The following is a 24697-nucleotide window of genomic DNA, read 5'->3' as shown; positions in this document are numbered from 1 at the left end:
GACACCAACACCAGACTAGTCTCAGGGTGACAACCTACATTAAAGGACATGGAAGGGTCCTGCATTGGCAAAGAGGTCTAAGAGACCAGCAAAACTGACCTCTTCCTTGTATCAACACATCTTGCTATGCAGAAGCAAACATAGCTGTGGGATAGTGCAGGATCTCAAGTACAGTTAGATTAGATATAAGGAAAAAATTGTTTACTGTGAGGGTGATGAGATACTGTAACAGGTCACCCACAAGAGTTGTGGATGCCATATGCCTTGAAGTGTTCCACGTCAGATCAGGTCTTCACATTCAGACCAAGGTCAGGATGGTCAGATCCATCCTTAGGATGGATGAAATTTTGCACAGCCTGATCTGGGGAAAGATGTCTCTGCCCATGGTAGGGGTGTTCAAAACTAGAGGATCTTTAAGGTCCCTTCAAACCCAAACCATTCTATGATTCTTTGAAAGACTTACATTGTACAGGTGGGAGAATTCAACTTCCAAGGGAGTAAGGAGAGATCTGGGAAATGGCTTCACAGTCACAGAAATGACTTTGGAGTTCAAAACAGTGCTGTTCCTGGGAAGAAGAGGAGAAAGAGATGTTTTAAAGGGGACAGAGAGACTTTTGCAGATGTCACTGGGACTGCAAGGTATACACAGTGCAGAAGGAGTTGGCCCTATTACTTTAAAATGCCATCAAAGATACTTGCTAATGATGGACTTCATCCTCTGCCCAGCCACTCTACATTTACTGCTCCTGGAATCAGACCAATTTATGGATTACATAGATACCTAAAGCCATTTGACTTAAAGGCTGTATCTATCCCAGTAATAAAATGGTCCTGGACCAATTTCCTGTTCCAGATATTACGAAATACCTGAATTTTTCCTCTCAAAGGCTGGCTTAATCAGCACTGAAATAAATGCTAGGCAAGGGCACAGTTGCCTTTTACAGCATATCCATTGGGCAGTACATAGTCCTGTCTAGTCCACTACTGAAGGCACTGGTTGTAGCTCCATTCTCTGAGGAGCAAAAGCAAATGGAAAGAGGCAAAACATTTCATCAGTGTCTCAAGTCTGTACCTAGGCAAATATTCAAATAAATCTGGCAGCTGTAGGACATCTGGCTGTTGGAAGAGCCATTAGGGAAGAAGCTATCTCCCACACCTGTGCTTCTGCTCCCTGGAAGGCCAAATTCTTTGTGAGTACTTTCCTGGACAATGAGCATCTAAATACACAAGGGTTCATGGTTTTTCTGCAGCAAGAATTGACTCGAGTGTTTAAATAAGCAAAAAGTCCCCTCAACCAGCAGCTGAAGAAACTCTGCTCTATGTTTACTATCAAGGAATCAGTAGTAGAGTGGTAGCCTAACACCAGGCTGCTTCCACAGCTTCCAGCATGCATGGCCAAGGGAAATCTTTCCCTATCCAAATCTCCACCAACTCTACAGGCATTGGTAAAATCTTTCACCTTTCTTTCTGGGTCTTATCTTCTTTTTACAAAAGAATTACATGGAGAAGATCTGCACTTGTTTAACAGCAACTGGATTAAAAGAGATCACTAATAACAGCAACTGGATTAAAAAAGCCCAAAGAAAAAACTTGGAATCCATGGATGTGTAAGTGGATGACCAGAAAGCCACTATCCCACCAATAACAGAGGCAATAATATTGTTTTAACAGGGTAAAGAAAAAAATACAAAGCACATTTTCCTTAAAAAAACCCCACAACCCCCCAAAACCCCAAAAAACCCAAGAAAGAAGTAGCAAAGCACAAATATCAGGTAACAAAAGAGGAGTAAAAGGCAATGGGAGTAAATGTCAGCTACCAAATGTCAATAATTTCTTTAACTGAAAGAGTGGCATTGGAACAGTTTGCCCAGGGAAGTAGTGGAGGTCCCATCCTTGGAGGTGTTCAAAAAACATGTAGCTGTGGCACTCCAGGGCATGGTTTAGTGGGCATGGTAGTGTTGGACTGGTAGTTGGACTTGATGACCTCAGAGTCTTTTCTGATCTCAGTGATTCTATGATTCTTTAAGCTCTGAAAAGTGTAGGAAGTTGTAGATAAGATAGAACTGGGAGCTGCTGAAGGTAAACACCACTGCACAGCTTTATTAGTAGCTGTGTCTGCAGGGCCAGTTGTTGGATCAGTGCTGCTCAGTATTTCCATGAGCAATCTAGATGACATAAAACCATCGTTTTGAAGGCTGTGGACCAGGTGAGAATTGATGTGATAAACAAAAGAAGCAGCAGCATTGGAGTTTTCATCGTGGCAAGTTAAGAGCACCCCAAAGTTACTGATGTTCATAGTGCGATAGTTGCATAATGGCAAATTAGTCACAGCTCAACCAGAAATTATCCTAGTGCGTCCAGGAAACACACCTGAGCTTGGAGACTGCAAGGTCTGCATCAAGAGCTACAGGCTCTGCTCTGAGCAGCTGTGATCCAAAAATATACCTGGGGAGACTGACTTCATGGCAAAAAGATGTGACAGAAATGATCCTGTGCAGGAACAAGGAGAGGAAGTAGCTATCTTCTCGATGCACCCCTCCTTGTCAGGATGTCACTGTGCTGTTGTGTTCAGTTCCACTTTTGAGATGGGGAAACAGTGGAGAAAAGTTAAATGACAGACACAAAATTGATCGAGGTGCTGGCAAACCAGACAAAAGTTTTGTGTTGAAAGGCGTGTCTGACAGTTCTTTACATGTGGGAGATTTTTTAGTCACCCATCTGAAGGCCCAGTGCCTGGAAGTGAAAGTCAGGCAAATTCAGCCTTAAAATAAGAGACAATCTACTAGCAGAGAAGGCAATTAAGCATCTGAGCAGCATGCCTGGGGGAGGTGAAGGACTCAGCATCACAGGGAATCTTTCAGAAAGATGAGTTGTCTTTCCTAAAAGCATGTCACAACCCAACTTCTGGGGAATAAAACAAAACACATCAAGATCTGACTTAGAGAGGAGGTCAGACAAACTCAGAGGGCTCCTGCATGGCCATGGAGAGAGTACAAACAACCATAAACACTTCGTTGGTACATGGGGCTGTCAGGCTGTTGATTCTCCAGATGCTGCGCATGTCCTCTGCAGCAGTGCCCAGCTGGGACTAAGCATTGCTCACCTCCTTGGCTTGAAAAATCAGGTATCAAGTGTGTTTCATCTCAGTTATCATAGCTACCAAGAGCTGCAGGGCTCTCTGGACCCAAAGGTACTGAGCAATGTGTGGCTCACAGAAGGAGTTGCTGCTTTGGGGAGGTACATTGGGACAATCAGGAGCAGTTCAGCTGCTGATGTTTGCTGAGTTAACTTTATTTGTTGTTTTGTTGGTTGGGTTTTTTTCTCTCTTTTAGGAAACATGGTCGAATATGGGACCTTGGTCCTTATTGTTTGTGTATACCCAGGAATTGCTGCTCTTTTTTACCTCACAGGCAGGTGCTGTAGAGCTTTGTGGTTAAAGACATTCTCCTTTTTTTAAAGCTGTGTCCATATGCAGAGTGGTGAAGTTAATAAATACTTTGCTGCTGCTTCTTTTATTTATTTTTCTCTTAGAGTCTCCACAGATAATTCAGGACCCTGGGTTTTTGTAATTTTTTTTTTTTTGAGTTTTTAAGAGGGACTGTCCTTTAATTAAGGAACATCTTAAATCACCTTTCCTGTGGGAATGCTGTGCAGAGGCTGTGGCTGCTGCAGCTGCTGGTTATCAGAGCTCATTCACTGCTTGGCCAGAGAAAGCTGAAATACCACTGGATCATTTGAGCCAATGATGTTTATTGCCCTTGTGATCTAATTCCCAGTGCTGTAATGGAAGATATTACAGAATGCAGTTGACTGCCTTGCTAATTCCTCTCTGCACTCACTTGGAGCTCTTTTTGCCATTGCCAGTGTTAAATCTGTAGGTATTTAAATGATTATCAGTGAGGAGAGATGCCCTGGTGTTTATGGTAAAATGGGCTCACGTTAATCAGTGCAGAACTGATTAGAAGGTGCCTTAGGATGCTTAATTTACTGCCTCAGTACCAGCCTTAGAGAAAAAAAAAAACACACACAACAAAAAAACACCCAACCCAATAACAGAAAAAAAAAAAAAAAAAAAAAAGAGATGGGAGACAGAAAGGAAGAGATGAAAAGGAAAGGGAGTGCTGAACACAAAAGCTTCATGCCCCAGGGCAGTTGCAGTGCAGGGAAACATGGCAGACATGTGCAGCCAGGCGTGTTGCTCCTCTCCTCCCTTCTCCCCCAAGCCTGTCTTCTGCTGTGGATGCTCTCTAAGGGCTCAGCATGGCTGGCAGCTCCCTGGTAGCTTGGGATGATCAGGACAGCTGAGCAGCCCCCATCTGTCAAGCTCCCCAAAATCCCTCATGACGAGGAGGGCAGTGTGAGAATCCATTCCTGGAGGGCAATGAGTGGCAGGCAGCTGGCAGGCAGGGATGTAGCAGTGTCACTCCTCATATCTGCAGTGCACAGTGCTGCACATGGATGGAGAAAATCTTCCTGCTACTTCAGCAAGCTTTTTATGAGATACATATGAGATACATGAACCTGTGCCACCTGAACATGCAGCATCAGTCAATGGGGGTCAAAATACTTGCACTGCAAGTCAAGGGTTCGTCCTGTTGCACTGGTGACCTTTGTTCCCTGGAATTCCAGGGCTGTATGGCCAGAGGGATCAGTAGGAAAGCCTGATGATGTCCTAGACTCTCACCCTTCCCAGGGAGCCCCTCTTACCTCTGGAGGGAGAGGATGTTGCCCAAGTTCCGGTACAGCACAGTGCCCACCACGAAAACAGAGGAGTCATCTGCCTCTGCAGGACACCAAAAGAAAGAGGAGAAGACAACAACACTGAGACAATCAGGATGTCAGCTGTCCCCATGGGACACTCAGGTGCAGAATTAGGTCTATGCTGGGACAAGGCCAATGCAGCATCATTACGGTGGGATGCAGTGCCTGCTCTCACCACACTGGGTCTCCATTGGTCCCAAGAAAGGGCTGAGAACCTTTGGGGTGACCCAGCACCCCAGGCATCTGCCCTCATGCAAAGCTCACTCATCCCAAATGACCAGCTTGGTGCTCCCCATTCAGAAGTACTATTAATCCCTGCGACAGCACCACAGCAGACAACTCTCCAGGGTGGAAAGGTCTCTTGCAGCCACCCAGAGGCATTTGGACCCGTCTGTAGCTATCAAACCATCAGAGAGAAGAGCTGCACTCAGGCCGACAAGTGCAGCCGAGAAGGGCAGATGTCCCACTATGTGTGGTCTGACCCTAGGATTCCTGCATTGCCTCAGGAGACCACAGGACCATGGTCCCAGATGAGTCTCTGAATCATCTGTGTGACTTCTGGGCATGTTACTTGACCTCCTCCTCCACCTCACAGTGCCCAGCCTGCAAAAAAGCAAGAACTTGCCTAGAAAAAACATAGGAGGCAGAGGCAGCCCCCCACCATGGACAAATTTTCAGGGGGGAAAAAGCAAATGGTTGGGTGAAAACCAATGCTGAGGCAGCCTGGAACAGTGTCTTGAGGTGCGGCTTCTTAGATGTCTCATGCCAAGGCTGAAATTACTACCCCATGCCTGCAGAGTGTGGACAATTTTGCTTGTCCATCTTCCTCTGTGTCAAACTAGGAGAGACTGACAGACAGGCTTGAGGAGCAATTGTATATGCTTGTTCCTCTTCAGGAAAGCCAGCACAGCCTTTTCCCATGAATCCTTACACAGACAAGGATCCTGTTGCCTTCAAAGAGAGTTTTCTCTCAGAGGATGAAGAAGGGCCCTTACAGAATCAATACGTGCTCCTACAATGCTGTAAGTAAGCAAAACCATAATCCCTCTCAAGGCCTATCACCCTCCAAAGAAGGCAAAGGATGCCAGTTGTAATAGAGGTGTAGGCTTGTCTCTTTTGGTCTGGGACAGATATTTAATGAAGTAGCTGGTGCACAAAAGTTATGTTCTCTGAAGTGTTACCCAGCTGCAGTAGCACTGCATTTTGCTAATGAAATATCTCCACACAGCAATGTTCACTCACCAGCAGCACTGGCACAGCCAGCTGCCCAACAGGCACATCACCAAACCACAAAAATTAATGTTGGCCCACCAAAATCAACTACACAGGGTCAGCTCCCAGCCATGAGGGAGTGGTTTTCATCTCACCAAGCTGACTGTCTCCATTGCTTTGCTCAGCACAGGTAGCTGTCTCCCTGTGGCCAAAGAAAGGTGAAGAACAAACTAATACAGGTGCTTCATCACTGTTCACTTCACTCCAAACTGGGTAGTGCTCAAGAAAGCATGGAGAGATGAAGACTGATGTGAAACAGGTTTCAGAGTAGGACATCACCTTTTGTTAGACAGTGACTACTGCTCGGAGGTCCTACAGCAGCTGTCTTTGAAGACACTTCTAATAGACATCTGGAAAACAGCACCGTAGGGAAGTGGATGAGGTCTCTAAGACAGGCCTCAGCCCCAGAGAAGGACCAGCTCTGCTTATGCCTGGTGGCAGCAGTTTGCCCAACAGATGATTCAAGGTTTCCAAAGGTGAAGGCTTCACAATCTCCTCAATTAATCTGAAATAGCTCTCTCAACATCCTCCAATATCTCCCAGGAAGATAATACTGTCCTGAAGGCACACCAAAACACATAGAGTGCTAGATGTGATCCTTCTTCTGCACTGACTCACTGTTTACCCTTAGGGGGTGGCACTAAACTGTTCTTGGCCTCTGATTCCCCATGTAGAAATGATGATTGTGCTGCTTCCTTCCCAGGCAGGGAGGCCTACATCCAAAGTCTTGGTGTGACAAGAGGAGACCAAACATCTTCTGACAGCAACAACCCAGTCTCCATCCTCTGTCCCAAGGAAGGACAACACAGACTAATGCAGCAGGTTGCTCTCTCAAAGCCACTAGTGCCACACACAGCACCAAGCATCTAGAAGGAATACCCATCATTTCCCAGCAGTAGGGTCCAATTCAAGGTCCTGCTTCTGAAAACTCAAGACTCTGTCTTGCCAAACACTAAGGCTCTCTGCCCAGAGCTGAGCACAGAAGATGGTTTCTTGTAGTTGCATCTAGGTAAAAACTGGATGCTGAAGCAGAGCATCCCAGACTTTCAGGTGTCCTTTCAGGTCTGGCAGTGAGGCCAGCTTGGTTTATGCACTTAGTTCCTGCTGCCACACTGTGGCTCATACCGATGCCCTGCTGTGAATCCAGTAACCTCTGTGACAAATTCCTTTTCATTTCACTTCTTGGGGCAAGAAGTTTCACACAACTGCCTTAAACCCACAAGCTAGCAAAGTTTGTCCATGCAGCAGATCCAGACCCATCAATTGCTCAGCCTGACTTTCATACCTCCATCTGCTTACCCTATTAGGACTGGATCCAGTCTCGGAGGGCATCTACAGCATTGTTTGCCTGTATAGTCATGAGACAGGTGGCAGAACCATGCTCCTACTGCACATGGCTTTCTTGAACTGGTTAACCACTCTTATATGGTGCCTACACAGACAAATACTGCTCACTATTCCTGATGGTAACCCCGAATATTCAGGGAGATAGGAAAGATCCATTTCAGCACCCAACATTGCCTGCAGAGCATTGCAGACCCATCTCAGCACCTACATGCATCAATGGCAATGATCTAGAAGACACAAGGATGCTTCCATTTCTTCCCAGGTTCAGGAATCCAGCTGAGCTGGAAGGAGAATCTGAAGACCAGTCAAACAGAAGGAACTTCTCTTAAAAGATGAAGAAGAAATTTACTTTTAGAGTGCCCTGTCTGTACTGCCTACCTGACAGCCCTGAAGACAGGATACTCTTGGAGACAGTGACCTTGTCCTCCGAGTTCTTGGCCCAGTCCACCATGCCCCTCCAGCCTTTCATAGGGAAGGTGATGTCAGTTGCTGCATGAGCAGGCAGTTTATGGATGCCAAGGACTAGAGGGAAGCAAGAAATAAAATCAGTAAGAAAACCAGTCTAGATACATTCACATATCCTGAAAATCCCACTGGAGGCAATATGGGATATCAGCAAAACAAGTAAGGATAGATCTTGCTAGGTGTAGGAGTTATGCTATCTTCAGGTAATGTCTGAACACCAAGGAACATGACACTAACTGTTACGGTTCTTGCTTCTGTTCATTGAAAAATATCTGTATGCACAACACCTGGCAGAAGAAAGATCCATTCACTTCAGTGCCCCATCTCCAGGAGTGGCCAGCAGCAGCTGATAAAAAATATGAGAAGGAACAGAACAAGGCATCTCTTGGTCTGTCCTCCCAGCTTCCAGCAATCAGCAGGACTTCTTCAGCTAGTGGCTGTATGCAGATCATCAACTTTAACAGCCACCAATGGACCACTCTTTTGTGCATTGTCCTAATCCCGTCATGAACCCATCTGTACTTTTTGGCTTCTGCAACATCCTCTGGCATCAAATCCCATGCTGTGATTGTGCATAAAGCATAAATCAGATACTGCCTGCCGCTTGCTTGCTGCCTGAACACTTCATTGGCTGCTGGGCAGCTCTTGTGCTAAAATAAAAATAAAAGGAAGCAACCAGTTTTGCCCAGTTCATCATCTGTTCTCCATTCATGGTTCTATAGATATCTCTCAGGTCTCTCCATGGACATCTCTTATTCACACTGAACTCCTAACCCGTTTGGAGAAAAGCCACCCCATATTTATGATCATCCATGTCTTGCCCCAGACCTTTTAACATTCCACCACGTGCTGCCTCCCCTCCCCACAGCCCAGGTTCTACATATTGCACAGTAATCACAGCTTCCTGGGGTTTCTGCCCTACATGAGAAGTGCAAATGAACTCACCCAGATTGTCTGTCACTTGGTAGGAATCCCGGAAATCTTTCATGCGAAAGCCAATGACATCAATGAAATCCTCCACCAGCCTGAACAGCTCCCTGGCATTTGGCCCTATCTGCAGAGAGAGGGAGAGCACTTAGTAGCACTGATACCAATGAGCAAACCATGAGTTTCTCTGAGGGTAAAGGTTTGGAGCACCTCCTCTACAAGGACAGGCTGAAAGATTTGAGGCTTCTCAGCCTGGAGAAAATAAAGCGTCAGAGAGACCTTACAGCTGCACTTCAGTATCTGAAGGGGACCTACAGGAAATCTGGGAAAGGACTGGTTAGAAGGACTTGTAGTGACAGGCCAAGGGGCAATGGTTCTAAACTGGAGCAGAGTAGATTTAGGTTAGACATTAGGAGGAAGTTCTTTACTGTCAGACTGCTGAAACACTGGAACAGATTGCCCAGGGATGTGGTTCAGGCTCCATCTTTGGAGACATTCATGGCCAAACTTGATGTGGGCCTGAGCAACCTGATCTAATTGGAGATGTCCCTGCTCACTGTGGGGGAGCTGGATGGATGATCATTAAGAGTCCACTCCAACCCAATACATTTTGTGATTCTGTTCCTGTCCTCACATGTATTGGAAGCATATGCTGGTTATGATGGAGGATTATGGAGATGTGGGGAAAGAAGATTGAGAAATTCTAAAAGGAAGCCTAAAAAATAAAAAAGAAAGGGGCAAGAAATAATAATATGACATTTAGACTGAAAAAAAAAAAGTAGAAGACAGTATCTCAAAGCAAAAGGAATCTTCCGAGACTCTTGTGAGAGCAGAAGATAATCTACTCATCTCCTTTACTTCCCTAGGCTGAAAGGTTGTAGTGAGGTGGGGGTTAGTGTCTTCTCCCTAATATCAGATGATAGGATGAGACAAAATGGCTTGAAATTGTGCCAGGAGATGTTTATGTGGGATATTAGGAAGAATTTATTTACTCTTAGAGTGGCCAAGCACTGAAACAGGCTGCCCAGGGAGATGGTGGAGTCACCATCCCTGGAGATGTTCAAGAAATGTGTGGACACAGCACTTTGGGCCATGGTTTAGTGGCCATGGTGGTGTTGGGTGGACAGTTGGACTTGATCCTGGAAGTCTTTTCCAACCAGTTCACAAAATTCTATAATAAAATAGAAAAGAAAAAACATTGTGGTCTGTCTTTATGAGTTCATTTTTTTGGCAGGATCTCACTTGTGACAAAACTAAGTTGCTGCTTCTTGAGCCTGGGCTCTCTTGGAGCTTCGCTGTTTCTTTTGCTCTCCTGGTATTTCCCCAATGATGAAGATATTGGTAATAACTCCTCTTCACCTGCATTTTGCCAGGCTAATACACAAGGCTCTTAAACAATGACTAGTCTTCCAGTGACAGGTTTCATAAAAGATAATCCACTTGAAATGAGCTGTGCTGACTACCTGTCTTCTCCTCAATACACATTTGCCTACAGGGGCTTAGCTGAAGAAAAGCACTTCAGCTTCTCACATCTTTTCTTTTCCTGCCACTTTCAGAGCATTCTTGGTTCCTCACCATAATCCAGACCTCCTGAAGTGGTTAAGTAGAGCCAACAGGGCATCTGAGGACAAGCAGGACAGCAGGATGGGATGGAGGCAGAAAGGAGGATGAGCTGCTGAGTGCATGGGCAAAGAGATTGGGAGTGGCCATGCATATCTCCCTCAATCCAATGAAAACTTGAGAAGACTAAAATTGCATCAGCATCAAATCAAAAAGTCCTGCCAGTACAGCAGGTGTGCACAGAAGAAGGAGAAGGGAGAGGGGAAGCTATTTTTAACAGTATGCTTTAATATTCTACTACAGATTGAAATAACAAGGTCAAACTAACTCCAGGCTGGGCATTGTTTTTAGGCTTTTATCATATAATGACCAACACAAAACCCTCAAAATAACCATGGTAGCTATTCTTTAGATTCTTTTAATAATTGTTTGGGGTTTTATTTTCCTTTCTGTTTTTTATTTTCCTTTCTTTCCTCTTTTTTCCCCCCTCAACTTTACTTTATTTCCCCCTTCCTGGGGGACACAGGGCCCTGTGATGTGAGACTGTTGACATTTGGTTTACATTTAATGAGCAAGTTTGGAGCTGAAGACCTCGTTTTAAAATAAATTACTAATCTTGGGAAACATGGGTCATGAGTTTGGTCTAGCAGCTTGGAGGGATAAGGACATAGGTTGCTGTGACCTCTGTTATCATCTAGCTCATGAAGACCTCTCTTGTCTTAATGTCATGGTGATGGGCTGCCATCAGGGTTCTCACTAAAATATATACCAGGTGATTGTTGTCCTCACGATAGTTCCACTCCTTGTGTAGGTCCCAGTGATGCTGGAGGCAGCTGGGCTGTATCTATCTATAGGTGCAAAGAGCAGATTGTACAGAGAATGCCAATGGGAACACATTGCCACAAGAGAGTAAGCTGCAGCTGTTTTTAAGGCGATCATCAGGGTTTCCCTGTTGTCATGACAACTTGATAGTCTCCTCTGCTCTGTGCCAAAATATGTACATGCACCTGTAGGCTTCGAACTATTTGGTCACAGACTCAGGGAGTGATTGAGTTTGCAAAGGACCTTGGAGGTCATCTGGTCCAACCTGCCTAGTCATGCAGGGCAAGCTAAAGCCAGTTCCCCAGCACCACATCCAGATGGTCCTCTATCCCATCTGGAACCAGAGCATGCGATTCTCTTCCAAACACAATGGGAAACCAGCAGATCTCAGTGAGGAAAAAAGGAGAAAGAGAAGTTTATAAGGCTCTTGGTGGAGTTCCTGTTGCATGAAGGTAATACAGTCAAGTCTATCTCTCACATTCTGGACTGCCAACCACTGTGCCAGTATCTGCTATTATGAGTTTTTCCCCCAGACAACTTCCTTGGCTGGTGTGAATATAACTGGTCTCTGGAGTTGATTTTTGTACTGGGCTTTTTTTTTTCTTGATTTTTTTTTCTTTTGCTATTTCCAGACCTCTTCCAGGAATTTTACAGCAGGAACAGCTGGTTAAAAAGAAGCTGTCATGTTCTGACCCATACCTCCAGGTATCTTCAACAGGACTGAGCTGTCACAAAGGCTGAGTTATATTGTTTGTCTCGATTATTATGCAACCTGAGCTGGTATTTCTGTTCCAAGGTACAGTAAGAAGAATGGATGTAGAAGGAAGGAATTTTATCATGGGCCCATCCACCAGAGCTGCTGGTCTGAGATAGAACTATCTCACTCTGATGCAATCTCCAAAAGCTGTAGTGAGATGACAGCCCAAGGACTCAGCAATGGAAAGGTGAATGGGAGAAGAAATAGGTCTTACACAAGAAAAACAGAGTTCAACTGAGGTAGAAGGGACAAGGACTAATTCAGACACAGATAGAAAAATAAACATCTTCCCCCACTAAGTAAGAGGTCAGTTACAGAATTATTCTGCAGGATCTCTAATCATGAGAGGGGAGACATAAAGTAAAATACAACTGAACCCTTTCTCAGCTCACACTGAGCAGAACCAGAAGCTCAGCTGAGCAGTACCCAGCTCTGAACTATGAAAATCCTGCCTGTCCTGCATCATTTTAGCCAGGAACTCAAACCCCTGTAATTCCACCTCTTCATCTTGGCAAGCCAGCATGGTTATCAACTCCAAACCAAACCTAACCTCTGACAACGATCTGAAATCTGTTATTCCCCAACAGTTTTTCATTCTTCATGCAGAGACTTTGGGATAAAGATGGGATCCCATGTCTCACTGAGTTAACTCCATAAATATGACTCAGCCTGGCACTATGCTCACTCACACGATCAGTTCATGAATCAGTTGATTGGCAGTCAACAGTAAGGTTGACCACAGATGGCTGTGTCTGAGTTGTCTACCTCTCTCATCATAAGGATTTAACCACAGAGAATAGTGGTGGATGAAGATATTTTGTGGTCTGTGGTAGAAACAGATATGTGTCGCACACAGCACATTGTGGGCAAGATTTGGGAGGTCAGGTATGCACTTGGAAATTCCCCTTGTCATGGCTTAAACCTATGTTTTTTTCAGGGAAGGTGCTGAAGGTTCATACCAGCTGAGCCTCCTCCCATTTTTCCCGGTTTTCCTCCGACAAAAGATTGCTGATGATCTGGACAAAGTTCTGGAGAAGGAAGACAAGAGAGGAAATAGGTAGTTAGCCAAATGCAGCCCAGGATAAGATGTCCAAGGAACATGTGAGAATCAGTCATGCTCCAAGAGGGTTCTCCTGGTCCCATTCTCAAAGGGTCATACAGCATTTCACAGGTCTGTGTTCTCAAGGATGCTAACAGCAAAACAAGTTGTAGGAAGGCCTTTAACCCAAAGTCTTCCCTTTGGCTGCTTTATCTCCTAAGATTTTGAACTAGGAATATGTCTTGCATCCATTACTGAAGGTTTGTAAGAGCACACTAGATAGAAATCCATCAGAAACCGATTAAAACCAGATTTTTTTTTCTTGTATAGATCCCCTCCTATACCATTTCCTACTATTTCTTATATTTCCAGCACAGGAAAATCTTATCATCTCCCTCAGCTGCAACTAGGCAAGAGCTGCAGTTATTCATCAACAGACTGCTATGCATGGTAGTAGTTTTGCAGCACACTATGAGAAAGGAGGATATAATATATTTCACCACCACTGAGTTTTTTCTCTAGTTTTATCACCCATTGCAAATCCTGCAGGATCAGTCTAATGTTTCATGCCATGGGGTGATGACCTGCCCCAAGGGTATATCTTGCAGCCACTCTGCATGCTGCTGCTGAAAGTAAAACCCTGGGATGAAAAGCCAGCAAGATATTCTTCCACGTCAATATCCAGGTACTCAATACCACAGGATCAACTTACATCTAGTCATTAGACTGAAATCCCTTCCAAATTATGTTCTCATGTCAATTAGACTGCACAGTAAAGTGCTATCAGGTTGAAATAGTTGAGAGTGACTTTGATTTTCAAGTTCTTACTTTTTTAGGCCAGAGAGAATCACCTTGAGGGAAGAGTTTGTTAACATGCAAAGACAATTCACTTGGGCAGAAAATACTCTGAGCTTTCATCATCATTGTATCAGCTACAAAAGAGGTAATCAGACCTTGAGCCCTGTGCAGGCAACACACCTATAACCTAGCCTTGTTCTCCAGGTTATGAACTTGGACTCACCTGCACATCCCCAGAAGTTGGGCTATAATAGGCCCTACGGAAGATCTCTGTCACGTTCCTGAGTACGTCGATGGTGGATAGCAAGTCACCACTGTAGCTGGTCCCATCCTGGGAGATTTCCACAAGATTTTGGAGTACGTCTGACAGCCCATCTCCCATCAACCCACGCTGAGCCTTGGAAAGATGTTCCCTGGTCTGAGAAACAGCAAGGAACATCACAAACACTTTATGGACAGAAGTCGAGTTAATGAGCTCAGTGCTGGGGGAAGGTTTTTGACCTTGCTTGTAATCCAGAGTGCAGCTTAGATGATTCTGATGATCTTTCCAGCCTGACAGCTTGTGATATTTTTTTAAAATCATAGAAGAGCAGTGGTGAAAATCACCATATGCCCACAGAGGAAAAGATGTGTGTAGGGTCAGAAGAGATTATTCTGCTACACAGGCGTTATTCTGTTTGTAACCCAAGAAGAGTTTTGCCTCAAAACCTTGTTTTCCTGTCACCAGTTTGGAACTATTTTAGGAGAAAGTGTAGCTTGTCTTGAACAAGAACAGGTGGTACTGATAAAGACAATGCCATTTTAAGGCATGCCACAGGAGACCAGCAGAAATTCATCACAAAGACGAATTTAAGACTAACAAAAAATAAGTGACTTGTTTATGACCAGTACTGTTCACAGCAATTCTTATTGATATTGTGATATAAAAGACCTGATAAGACCTGGATCCTGCCAAGGATACTAAAATACCCAGTGAGGAACCACACTTTGTCTGTGGAGTGCCCATACGTAACAGATTAAGCAGATAAAAACAGTAAGAGAAAAGCAAGGAAGTACTGGCCTCTCTTTCACACAGAGATTGTGGAGTCATAGAATTGTGAAGCCTTTGTGTTCATGAAGCCAAACAGTTAACCTCACACTACCAAGTCCACCACTAAACCATGACCCTCAGCACCACTTCTACCACTTCCCTGGGCAGCCTCTTATAGGGCTTGACAATCCTTTCAGCGACAAGATCATTCCTAATACTAAACCTAAACCTTCCCTGGTGTTACCTGAGACCATTTTCTCTTGTCCTATCAGTTGTTATTTGTTAGAAGAGCCATCTGGCTCCAACCTCTTTTCAGGGAGTTGTAGAAAGCCAGAAGGTCTCCCCACAGCCTTTTTTTCTTCATGCTAAACAGCCCCGGTTTATTTGGCTGCTCCTCACAAGACTTGTTCTCTAGATATCTCACCAGCTTTATTGTCCTTCTTTGGACATCTTGAATGTTTCTTCCCCTCTTCTTTGTAACTATGGTGGCATAGCAAGTGTATGGGGGAAACTCAGACGCACTGAACTGAGCAGTTAGGCTGCCTTACCATCATCTGTATGTTCCTGTAATCAATAGAAACACACTTGATGTATGTTGGAGGGTCCCAATAAGCTATTCCTTCTTCATCTAGGATGCATCTTCGAAGGATCAGCCCTGGAAAAAGGAAAAAACAGATATATGAGTGAGGACATTAAGACAAAGAGCTAAGCACTTTCATGAAGGTCCTCCAAAATTAGTCAACGCCTCCCTGCAGCCACACCTAGCAGCACAAAAGGCAGCAAGGGCTTCTGTAGATGCCTGAACAACATGTGCAAGCATGTAAGGAAAAAAAAATACTTCCTTCACTTGCATTTTCTTACTGAGTGGCAGGAAAGCAAGAGGAACTGGGAACTGAAACAAAACCTAACACATCTGACATGGTTAGCCAAGGTGAACAAAGGCTTTTCTGCCCTGGAGGGCAGCTTTCTTCCTGGCTCAGCAAGTCCCACGAGCTTCCCCAGGTGGTATGGTCTGGTACTTGCAACTAAACCATTCACAGTGGCTTATGCTGCCTACACAGTCTCAAGGACAGTAAATATCTAACACCATCTTTGCATCAGCTGAAAAGCTCTTGAAAGCTGTTTGTAGTGCTCCCCCAGGGCTTTTCTTAGCTTCAGCCTACTGTGGGTTCTGCAGCGGTAATCACACGCCTTTAGGATGTCAAGGAATAGGCATATCACCAAGGAGGAAGGGAAGAGGATCACCTTGCTCAAGAAATTCTGTTGTCATTTGGAGAGTCTCCGAGGAGCAGGCTTTACTGGGTTCACAATCCCACTGTTAATGCTAAATGATCCACTGACCTTTTTATGGATACAGATCTTCTTCTAGGGTAACATTTGGGATGATGCTGTCCTAGCTGTGAATCAAAGCTACAGGGTTTGTCTGTATCTAACTTCCTCACTCAAACAAAATAAAATATTTACATTACTGACACTGCTGTCCCCCTTTCTGTTCCTGCCTGGAAATAGGAAGCATCCACCTGAGGAGAAGCTCTTCTTGGTATGAACCAAGAAGATGTTGTTGAACAGTGAAGAACCACAGAAATCATCTGAGTAAAGGGAGGGAAGTCCATTTGCTGTCCCTGTCCTCCCACAAGCAGATTCTCCTAACATAAAAGACAAAAGATTAAGGATACCCTGAATGTGGTCAGCCAAGACACGTGGTGATCCTTACCAGTGGCATTGCGAGGACACCGGACAGCTGCAGCATCCCCAGCGGGTGTCTCTTTCCAAACCACAGAGCCAAGACTTTCCTCATCACAGATTTCATGGGGCTCTGCAAGAAAGAAAAAATTCCATTGGTAAAGTCTCCTTCTCAGGAGGAACATGGGGAAGAGAATGGAAAGACAAAACAGTGTGGTTTGGTCTGGAGGGAACAGCAGTGTGGTGTGAGCCAAGAGGCCCGAAGGTGAACTCCCAGCTCTGCAGCTGCTTGGTGCATGGCTCCCAACAAAGCCACTTAACCTCTCCAGACCTTGCTCTGTTTGTCTGAAAACTGGGTGTCCATCTATCCCAAGGATTTGTTCACTAATACCCATGTGCCAACCTGAGAAAGTCCACTAACATGCTTGTCTTGCCTTGTGGCAGGTCTGAAAGAAACACACTGTTGCTAAAGCCTACTAAAGAGTTCTCTTTTCTTGTCTACTGGGAAGTTGTCCACTTTTTGTAGGCAAATGCCATGGCTCCAGACTCTCCTCCTTCCATCCTCCAGGGCCATGACCTTGAGAGCTGGACGTGTCTAGAATGAATCTCAGCATAAATAATTTGGAGTAAGAGTGAAGGAAGGAACAAGTAGACAAAAAATAATTAGAATTGCAAAGGGTCATAGAGTGGTTTGCTTTGGAGAGGATCTTAAAGATTCTCTGTGTAGATTTCATTCAGACCCTCTGCCATCTTATGTGAGGACACAGGGAGAAGATCTAAGCAGCAACAGGCTGGATCTACATCAGCAGCGCATTTCCAAACACTGCTGCAGCATCCAGGAGATTGCAGAAATGTGTTTTGAGGCATTACAGAAAAAGCTCTTTGGAAGGAGGTTTTTGGATGTGTCTGTCTGTGGGTGGAGCTGAACAGACCCCAGAGTTGGTGAAACCTGGGAAAAAATATTCACCACAGGAAAGTTTTGTGCTGAGAAACTCATTGTTTGCAGCATGCAAAACAGAACGAGCCTTGAGTATGGTGCTAAAGTTGTTTATCACTCCAAGGGTGGAGAAAAAATTTTATTTAATGTTTTTTGATTGCAGCTTTTATTTACTGTGCATGTAAAACTACCAATAAAAAGGAAATTGGGTGCATGCCTAACCATGCAACTGGTCAGGAAAGGCAACCACAAAGCCAAAGCCAAAAAGCTGTGCAGCCTGGGAGCTGCCTGCCTGCTAAGCTTCCCTCCTATGCAGGATAGTATGAAGGACAGGCTCTTCTCACTTGCTCTCTGGGATAGAACAAGGAGCAATGGGTGGAAGTTGCAGCAAAAGAGGTTCCGCTGCAACGCAAGGGGGAACTTCTTTGCTGTAAGGGTCACAGAGCACTGGAACAGGCTTCCCAGAGAGGTCATGGAGTCTCCTTCTCTGGAGACTTTCAAGGCCTGTCTGGATGTGTTCCTCTGTGATCTGTGTTAGCTAGTATTGTCCTGCTCTGGCAGGGGGGTTGGACTTGATGATCTCTTTGGGTCCCTTCCAACCCCTAACATCCTGTGATAGTACTGCCCATATCAGGGTCCAGTGATACCAGTTAAGCTTGTAAGGAATCTGAAATAAAACCAGAAGGAAGCCTTTGAGTTTTTATGTTGTTCCCAATGGAGGTGTGGAGCAGTGATAACCCTGAAGGCTTCCTTCTACATGGGATTACACAACATGTGCTTATGTAGACCATTTGAGGATTTTCATCACAGATCATGGGTATGAAAAGTCCTGCTTCTTTGAAGAACTCATACAAGACCCAACAAGCCGCATACACATTAGTGCTCCTGGAGTAGAGCTCCAAGACTGTGTGGCTCCAGGCTTAACTGCAGTTCAAAGCCAGGTTCATCCCCAGTGGACACTGGCAATGAACAAGTCATGCTCTCTCCTTGGAGACAGATGTTCCTTCCCTGTTTTTTAAAATTCCCTTTGGAGTAATGAAATTCCAGAAGGCAAGCAGGACTCCCGCTGTGCTCTGCACATATGCAGAACTACTGCCTATGCCGACACCTTCTGACTTGGGTAGATAAGGCAGAACATGGGTAGAAAAGAGGCAGTTTCATTTCCAATCTGTTAATACAGAGCTGTGTGACAAAGAGATGAAGTCGCCCAGTTGTGGCCTGTTCATGGACACTCAGAAAATCTCCTGTCTCCTGACTAGTGCTACGGCCATGGTCACAACACACCAAACTGTAACTGTAGTTCAAAGGAGTGCTTAGGGCATGGGATGGGAATCTTCAGCTACAAAACATCACCTATAAAAAAGCAGAGTGTGTGTTCACATCCGACCACCTCTTTTTCTTCCTCTGACCCATCAAACCTTCCTGGTTTCATATCCCTGCAGTCTCCTTGGGGACCACTGAGGGATGCTGTGGATCAGAGATGCTCTTCAGGAACACACTGATTGTCTAGTGTTTGTCTTGCAGGAATGCAGAAGCAGCTCCCAGGCCAGGAGAGAGCCATCTCATCCTCATTTTTTTTCTTCTGCCTTTTTTTTTTTTTTTTTGATGTTGCTTTGTAGCAAAATCCTTTTTACCAGAGTAACCTATTTGCACTGGGAGATTTTAATTACTATCCCAATTAAGCTTAACTCCTCTCTTCAAATCAAAACTTGCTGGCATTTGCTACTTCCTTGAGAAAAGATTGAGCAGGTTTATTTTTAGCCTCTGATGATTCCCCTGCCTTTTCTTTCCCTTCCAAATTAACAACTGCAGTGAGACTTGTCTGGTTTTGAACCCTAGCAGGGCTCAGTCCCTGAGACACATCTTTGCCTTTTGAGCACTTGCACAGGCATCAGCCCCTGCAGAAAGAGAAGAAAAGGTTGGGCTTGTTCTGCCAGGACCCCAGCTGGCACACACTGAAGCTGAACTAAATCTGCATGGCTCTGTAGACACCACCAGCAAACCTGGTGTGAAAATTTTCTATGGCAAAGAGGGAGCTTCGTGGCTGAGTTAGAAGAGACTCTAACACATCACTAATTGAGAGGCACAGCTTGGAAGGAGAGGTGATGTCTTTTATTAGAGCAGAGCTGGGAAGAGTGAATGTGCTGTCTTGGGCACACAGCCTTTTCCTCTGTTATCTTAAAGCTAAATAGGCTGCAGCTTCAGCATTGAAGTGCTTTGGATTTTATTTTTGTCTTCTATAGCTTGCAAGGAGGTCTGAGGGTCATTGTGCTTGGCATGGCAAATCAACCCCTAGAAATATCTACACCAGAACTGGTTGCTCTGTGTGGAGCTCCAGTGTGTTTTATAAGGAGATTCCCCTTTTTAACAAAGACCACCAGGATACTGCTATGAGAAACTCTCCTGTCTCACATTCAGCTGCTCTGACTACTAATTACCCTTTTGGACAAGACTCAGAGCCTGTTCCAATCAATGCAGTCTATTGATTCCCTACCGGTAACCTAAAACCCATGTACAGACCTTTTTTTCCTGGTCTCCATACACTGTGTGAGACTTGGGCAGAAAGATTCCCCCTCAGGAGTCTTTGCTTCTGCTTGTATTTCACATGATACTCCATCTTTTACCCTGTCCTACATCTCACTTGTCCTCCATTCAGTGTCTTACATCCATTTTCTCCAATGGATGCTGCTCCTCTGCATGGAAAGGAATCCTGACAGGTCTGGAGTACATACCAGGACATTTTCTGTCATTGCATTGCTTATATTCTTCCTTGGGGCCCTGACAAGTCTCTCCACCAAAGAAAGGTCCGTAGCACACACGGTCACGTCTCTGAGTCCCACCTCCACACGTGGCAGTGCAGCTACCCCACACTCCCCAGGCCTGCCACTTCCCATCCACTGGAGACAAAAAGAGAAGAGAAACACCTTGTTATGTCCCAAACATAACACGAAATAGAAAGAGGCAAGGTCCCAAGGTGAGCACTGGAACAAAGGGTAAGTAGGGCATGGCTCAGTGGGAAGGGAATTCTCCAGCCTTGGATTTTGGTCCTCAACAGACACAAAATCAGGGTGTGCTCTTTCCCATTTTAGCAGCTCTTTAATAGTTGAAGGATGTTCTTGTGTTTCTCCTCAGTATCCCCATCCCCTGCAAAACCAGCTCTATTTCTTTCTTTTGGCTGAGATCTGGGGCCGTGCTCATCAAAACTGTTCACAGAGGCAGGGATTCAACTTGCTTGGCAGCCACATCTGTCAGCCAAATCCAAAGCTTGAGTTTGGTTCAGATGTACAAGGCATGTGTGAAAGCAGTGCTTCCCAGAGAAGATCTGTCTCGGGGACTTACAGAGACCAGCATAGACCCTGGACAAGAAACACCAAATCTTTCAGTCATTTCCACTGAAGTAATGTTTCATGTGCCACAGGAAGAGGTTTGGGATGTTGTCTCATTCCACTGCATCTTCTTCCAACGTCTTTACAGATTCAGTGGAAATGCTGCTTCATCTACGTTAACAATGGCATTTATCAAAATGCTGCTTCTTTTACATTAACAATGGCATTTATCAAAGCACTATAAAAAAGTTAATTAGCCCTCACAACAAGCCTGCAAGGTAGGGAAACATTCTCCTCTGCTGCATCACAGATGAGAAACAACAACTCAGTGACAGAACTAGAACAAGGACTTAAGTCTGTTGATTATTGTTTGCGTTTTAATTAGGAGTTAACACATCATCTTGGGCTGAATAAATGCTTTTGGGAGGGTAGGGCAGCCCTCAGTTCCAGAAAGAAGCAAAGAAACAGTGGAAGTAGAAGTAGTAGAATTTTCTTCTAGCAAAATAACATTCTCAAAGAAGAGGGATAGCACCAACCTCTGGCGCTTTCTTTGGTGACACATTATGCAGTAGGATACACAACCAACATTGCTTTGCCAGCAAACTCTGAAATCAGTGGGACAAGGCTGTCTAAAAAAAGAGAGAAGGCCTTTTAGTCTTTGAAGATCTCTGTAAGCTGCAGAGAAGTCAGATACCTAAACACCAAAACCAACTAGAGATCATGTAGGAAAGTCCAATGTCTCTGTTAAAAACTGCATTTGCTCTACTGCAGTTGATGAGACTACCAGAGAAGATAGGAATTCCAAGAGGATACAAGTCTATCAGGCTGAAGAACTGTGCTTCTGGACTGAAGAGGACAATACTTACTCATCTGAGCAAGGTATGAGAAATGCTTCAAGAGCTAAGCTGTTCCTGACTGTCCCAGCTCTCTCAGAAAGGAGATAAAGCCTTTCTCCATCTCAGAGGTCCTCTCCTTCTCAGGTCTAACAGGGATGGAGCACTCAGGAGAGGGCAGGGAACGGACCAGGAAAAGCATGGCTAGAAGAATTAGTTGCTAACCAACCTTGAAGGCTTCTAGTGGATCAGACCTTCTTTACAGGTCAAAATGTTTTCCACACCAGCTGATCCAGTTAGTTGCTTTACAGCAGCCCTACCCAAGACCTCTGCACAAAAAGAGACCAAACTGCACCTATGAGTCTAAATTTCAGGTGTCAGCCTGAGAAATGCAGATTTCTGCATTTAGCTGTGCTGTGGTATTTGCTTCAAGTTTCATGGCTTCTCCTGAACAAAATGGCACTCCTGGAGCCCATGGTCCATGATATGAAGACAAAGTGATTATTCTGAAAGTAAGGTACTGGCTACAAGAGCTGGGGGCACAGAAACTATTCATATCATTACTTTTGTTGTTATTATTATTAAAATGATTACTATTATTGTTACTATTATTATTGCTGTTGTTGTTGTTATACATATCCAGATGAGTAAAGTAAGTGATGAGGATGAGCCTTAGGCATGAATTCAGGCTTTGTTGTGCCAGACCTTGTAATAGATAAAGGTTCAAAGCTGTGATGCAGTGCCTCAACTGTAACTAGCAGCGAAGAACTGGTAGAAGAGGAATAAAAGAAGTAAAAGAAGGAAAGCTGAAGCACTATGGAGTCAAGCAAAGGTTTTCATTGATGATTTGTGTGACTCTTTTAGGCACATGTTGAAAACTGGTATCTAAGATTAGAATGATAAGTTTCCTGTGTGTAATCAGTCACTTCTCTGGGGTCTCCTTTAGTGTTTACAAAGAATAAAAGCTACAGGAGATCAGCAGGTTGAGGGAAGTTCTCCTGCCCCTTTACTTTGCCCTAGTGAGACTTCATCTGGAGCACTGTGTCCACTTCTGGGATCCCCAGTTCAAGAGAGACAGGAAAAGTCCAAGGGACGGCCAGAAAGATGATTAAGGAACTGCAGCATATCTCTCAGGAGGAAAGGCTAAGAAATGTGAGGCTTTTTTAGCCTGGAAAAGAGATGATCAGAGAATCTGAACAATGTTTACAGATTCCTTAAGGGTGGGTGTCAAGAGGAAAGGGCCAGCCTCTTTCCACTGGTGCCCAGTGGATGAGAAGCAGTGGATCCAAACTGGAACACAGGAAGATGCACTCAAATATGAGGAATTTTTTTTTTTTTTTACATTGATGGTGATGGAGCTATGGAGCAGGCTGCCCAAAGAGGTTGTGGAGTCTCCTTCTCTGGAGAGATTCCAGATCCCCCTTGATATGTTCTTGTGTGGGCTGCCCTAGGTGCTTCATCAGGATGTTTGGACTAGATGACATCTAGAGGTCTGTTCCAGCCCCTACAGTTCTGTGGGTCTGTGATTCTATGGATTTTGGCTGACACCTCCTTATTACTCCATTAGTGGTGAAAATTACTCAACTCTCCTCCAAAGGAAAAAAAACAACGGGCTAAAGGGAAAGGTGACACACAAGAAAAAGCCACTGGTCACTAACCTGGACATTGGCGTAGGAAGCAGTCTCTGGTCTCCACCCAGTGCCCCTGGCATTCTGCTCCCCCGTAGGAGGGTCCATTGCACTCCCTCGTCCGCTGCTGGGTACCGTTGGAGCAGGAGGCGGAGCATGAGCTCCAGCTCGACCATTCGTTCCAGTTGCCGTCCACTGAGTGGCCCAAAGAAAGAAAGCAAAACCGAATGTGAAAATCGCTCCCTCTGAATGCAGTGTGAGAGCCCCCAGCACTGGCCTACGAGGGACCAAGGCAGGACAAGAGAGGACAAACTGAAGTCACAGAGAGTGAGAGAGGGCAAAGATCACTGAGAAGAAGTTCAGACAACTGCAGCTCTGGCAATCTGTTGGGGCCTTTGGCAATCTACAACCAGTTTGTTATGGCCCAGCAGGAGGCAAACAGCATCACATTTCACTTTTTATGTCCATACTCTACACCATCCCATAAAAGCTGAAATTATTGACATTACACATTCCAACATAAAGGTGAAATCTAATAATATTGCTGATCACAGCATAACATCTAAAATAGAGAGCATGGATCATGTTTTCACTGAAAATGTTGAAGGAATCAATCCATTACCATGACATTTCTCATCCTGGACAATCAGCACTTTTTGAGAGAACCCATTTTTCACCAAACCAATACATGAATCTGCAGGGAGACAACTTTCTCAAGCATCTAAATGCTGTTTTTCATTAAAGCCCATGAAGGCACTCAAACCACAGCCTTATTCACAGGAATTCCTGCTGCTTTTCCCAGAGAGGTTGTTGAGTCTTCTCTGGAGACGTTCAAAGCTCATCTGGACACAATTCTGTGCAACGTGATCTAGGAGAACCTGACGTAGCAGGGAGGTTGGACTGCATGTTCTCCAGAGGTCCACTGCAATCCTCACCATTCTGTGATTCTGTTCTATGAAACACTCAGAGCAAAGGTGTGCCCCAATAGATGAACAGAGTGCATGTGTGTGGTCAATTCTCTTCTCTCACAGCTGAATTAACACTGACAGTCTTTATGCACCTCTACATAACAGTGCCTTTGATAATTAAACAGAAGGAGGGACAAGAGAGGTTATGACAGGGACAGGGTTGGAGAAAATCATGGATACATCTTATTAGCACAGTACCATGTGAAGCATTCCCAAGTGTAGCAGTTACAGCCTAATTGGTCCCTGATCAGCAGATCCATCACCCAGGCTGCTATTCCTGGAGCACTTTGGTTTTTTTCTCATTAGCAGTGGTCATCATGCTCTGTTTAGCTCTCATTAGCAGCTAGCTCTCACTCAGGGAAAAAAAAACCACCACCACCAACAACAACAATGAAAAAAACAACCCTAAAACAAACAAAAAACCCCCAACCTGAATCCCTGAAAACTGAATTCTGGAGATGGTAGCTCATTTTCATTGGCTTTGTCAGTTCAAGACTAACATATGTGACTCTTTCCCCTGCGTGACCTGCAGGGACTGAGCAGC

The 24697-nt window shown here is 44.8% G+C and overlaps 1 protein-coding gene across 14 annotated transcripts in view; it reads right to left on the bottom strand.

Moving 5' to 3' along the window:
- The window catches only part of ADGRB1 (adhesion G protein-coupled receptor B1), a 313454-nt gene that overhangs the window by 132967 nt on the left and 155790 nt on the right, over positions 1 to 24697 (bottom strand). For 12 of the 14 annotated variants that reach the window (XM_064154392.1, XM_064154395.1, XM_064154397.1 and 9 more), the window contains 10 exons: positions 23216 to 23390; positions 20131 to 20295; positions 16493 to 16594; positions 15327 to 15433; positions 13972 to 14166; positions 12871 to 12939; positions 8791 to 8899; positions 7759 to 7902; positions 4708 to 4783; positions 464 to 566 (listed from right to left, as the gene is read on the bottom strand). In XM_064154392.1, the coding sequence (XP_064010462.1) occupies positions 464 to 566; positions 4708 to 4783; positions 7759 to 7902; positions 8791 to 8899; positions 12871 to 12939; positions 13972 to 14166; positions 15327 to 15433; positions 16493 to 16594; positions 20131 to 20295; positions 23216 to 23390 (1245 nt within the window). The remainder of the gene's footprint in view (positions 1 to 463; positions 567 to 4707; positions 4784 to 7758; positions 7903 to 8790; positions 8900 to 12870; positions 12940 to 13971; positions 14167 to 15326; positions 15434 to 16492; positions 16595 to 20130; positions 20296 to 23215; positions 23391 to 24697) is intronic. The other 2 variants (XM_064154394.1, XM_064154405.1) reach the window with 1 other exon arrangement.

The sequence above is a fragment of the Pogoniulus pusillus genome, chromosome 14, assembly GCF_015220805.1.
Source record: "Pogoniulus pusillus isolate bPogPus1 chromosome 14, bPogPus1.pri, whole genome shotgun sequence".
Taxonomy (NCBI): Eukaryota; Metazoa; Chordata; class Aves; order Piciformes; family Lybiidae; genus Pogoniulus; species Pogoniulus pusillus.
The sequence above is the reverse complement of the archived record's forward strand: the minus strand, read 5'-3'. Positions and strand labels throughout refer to the sequence as shown.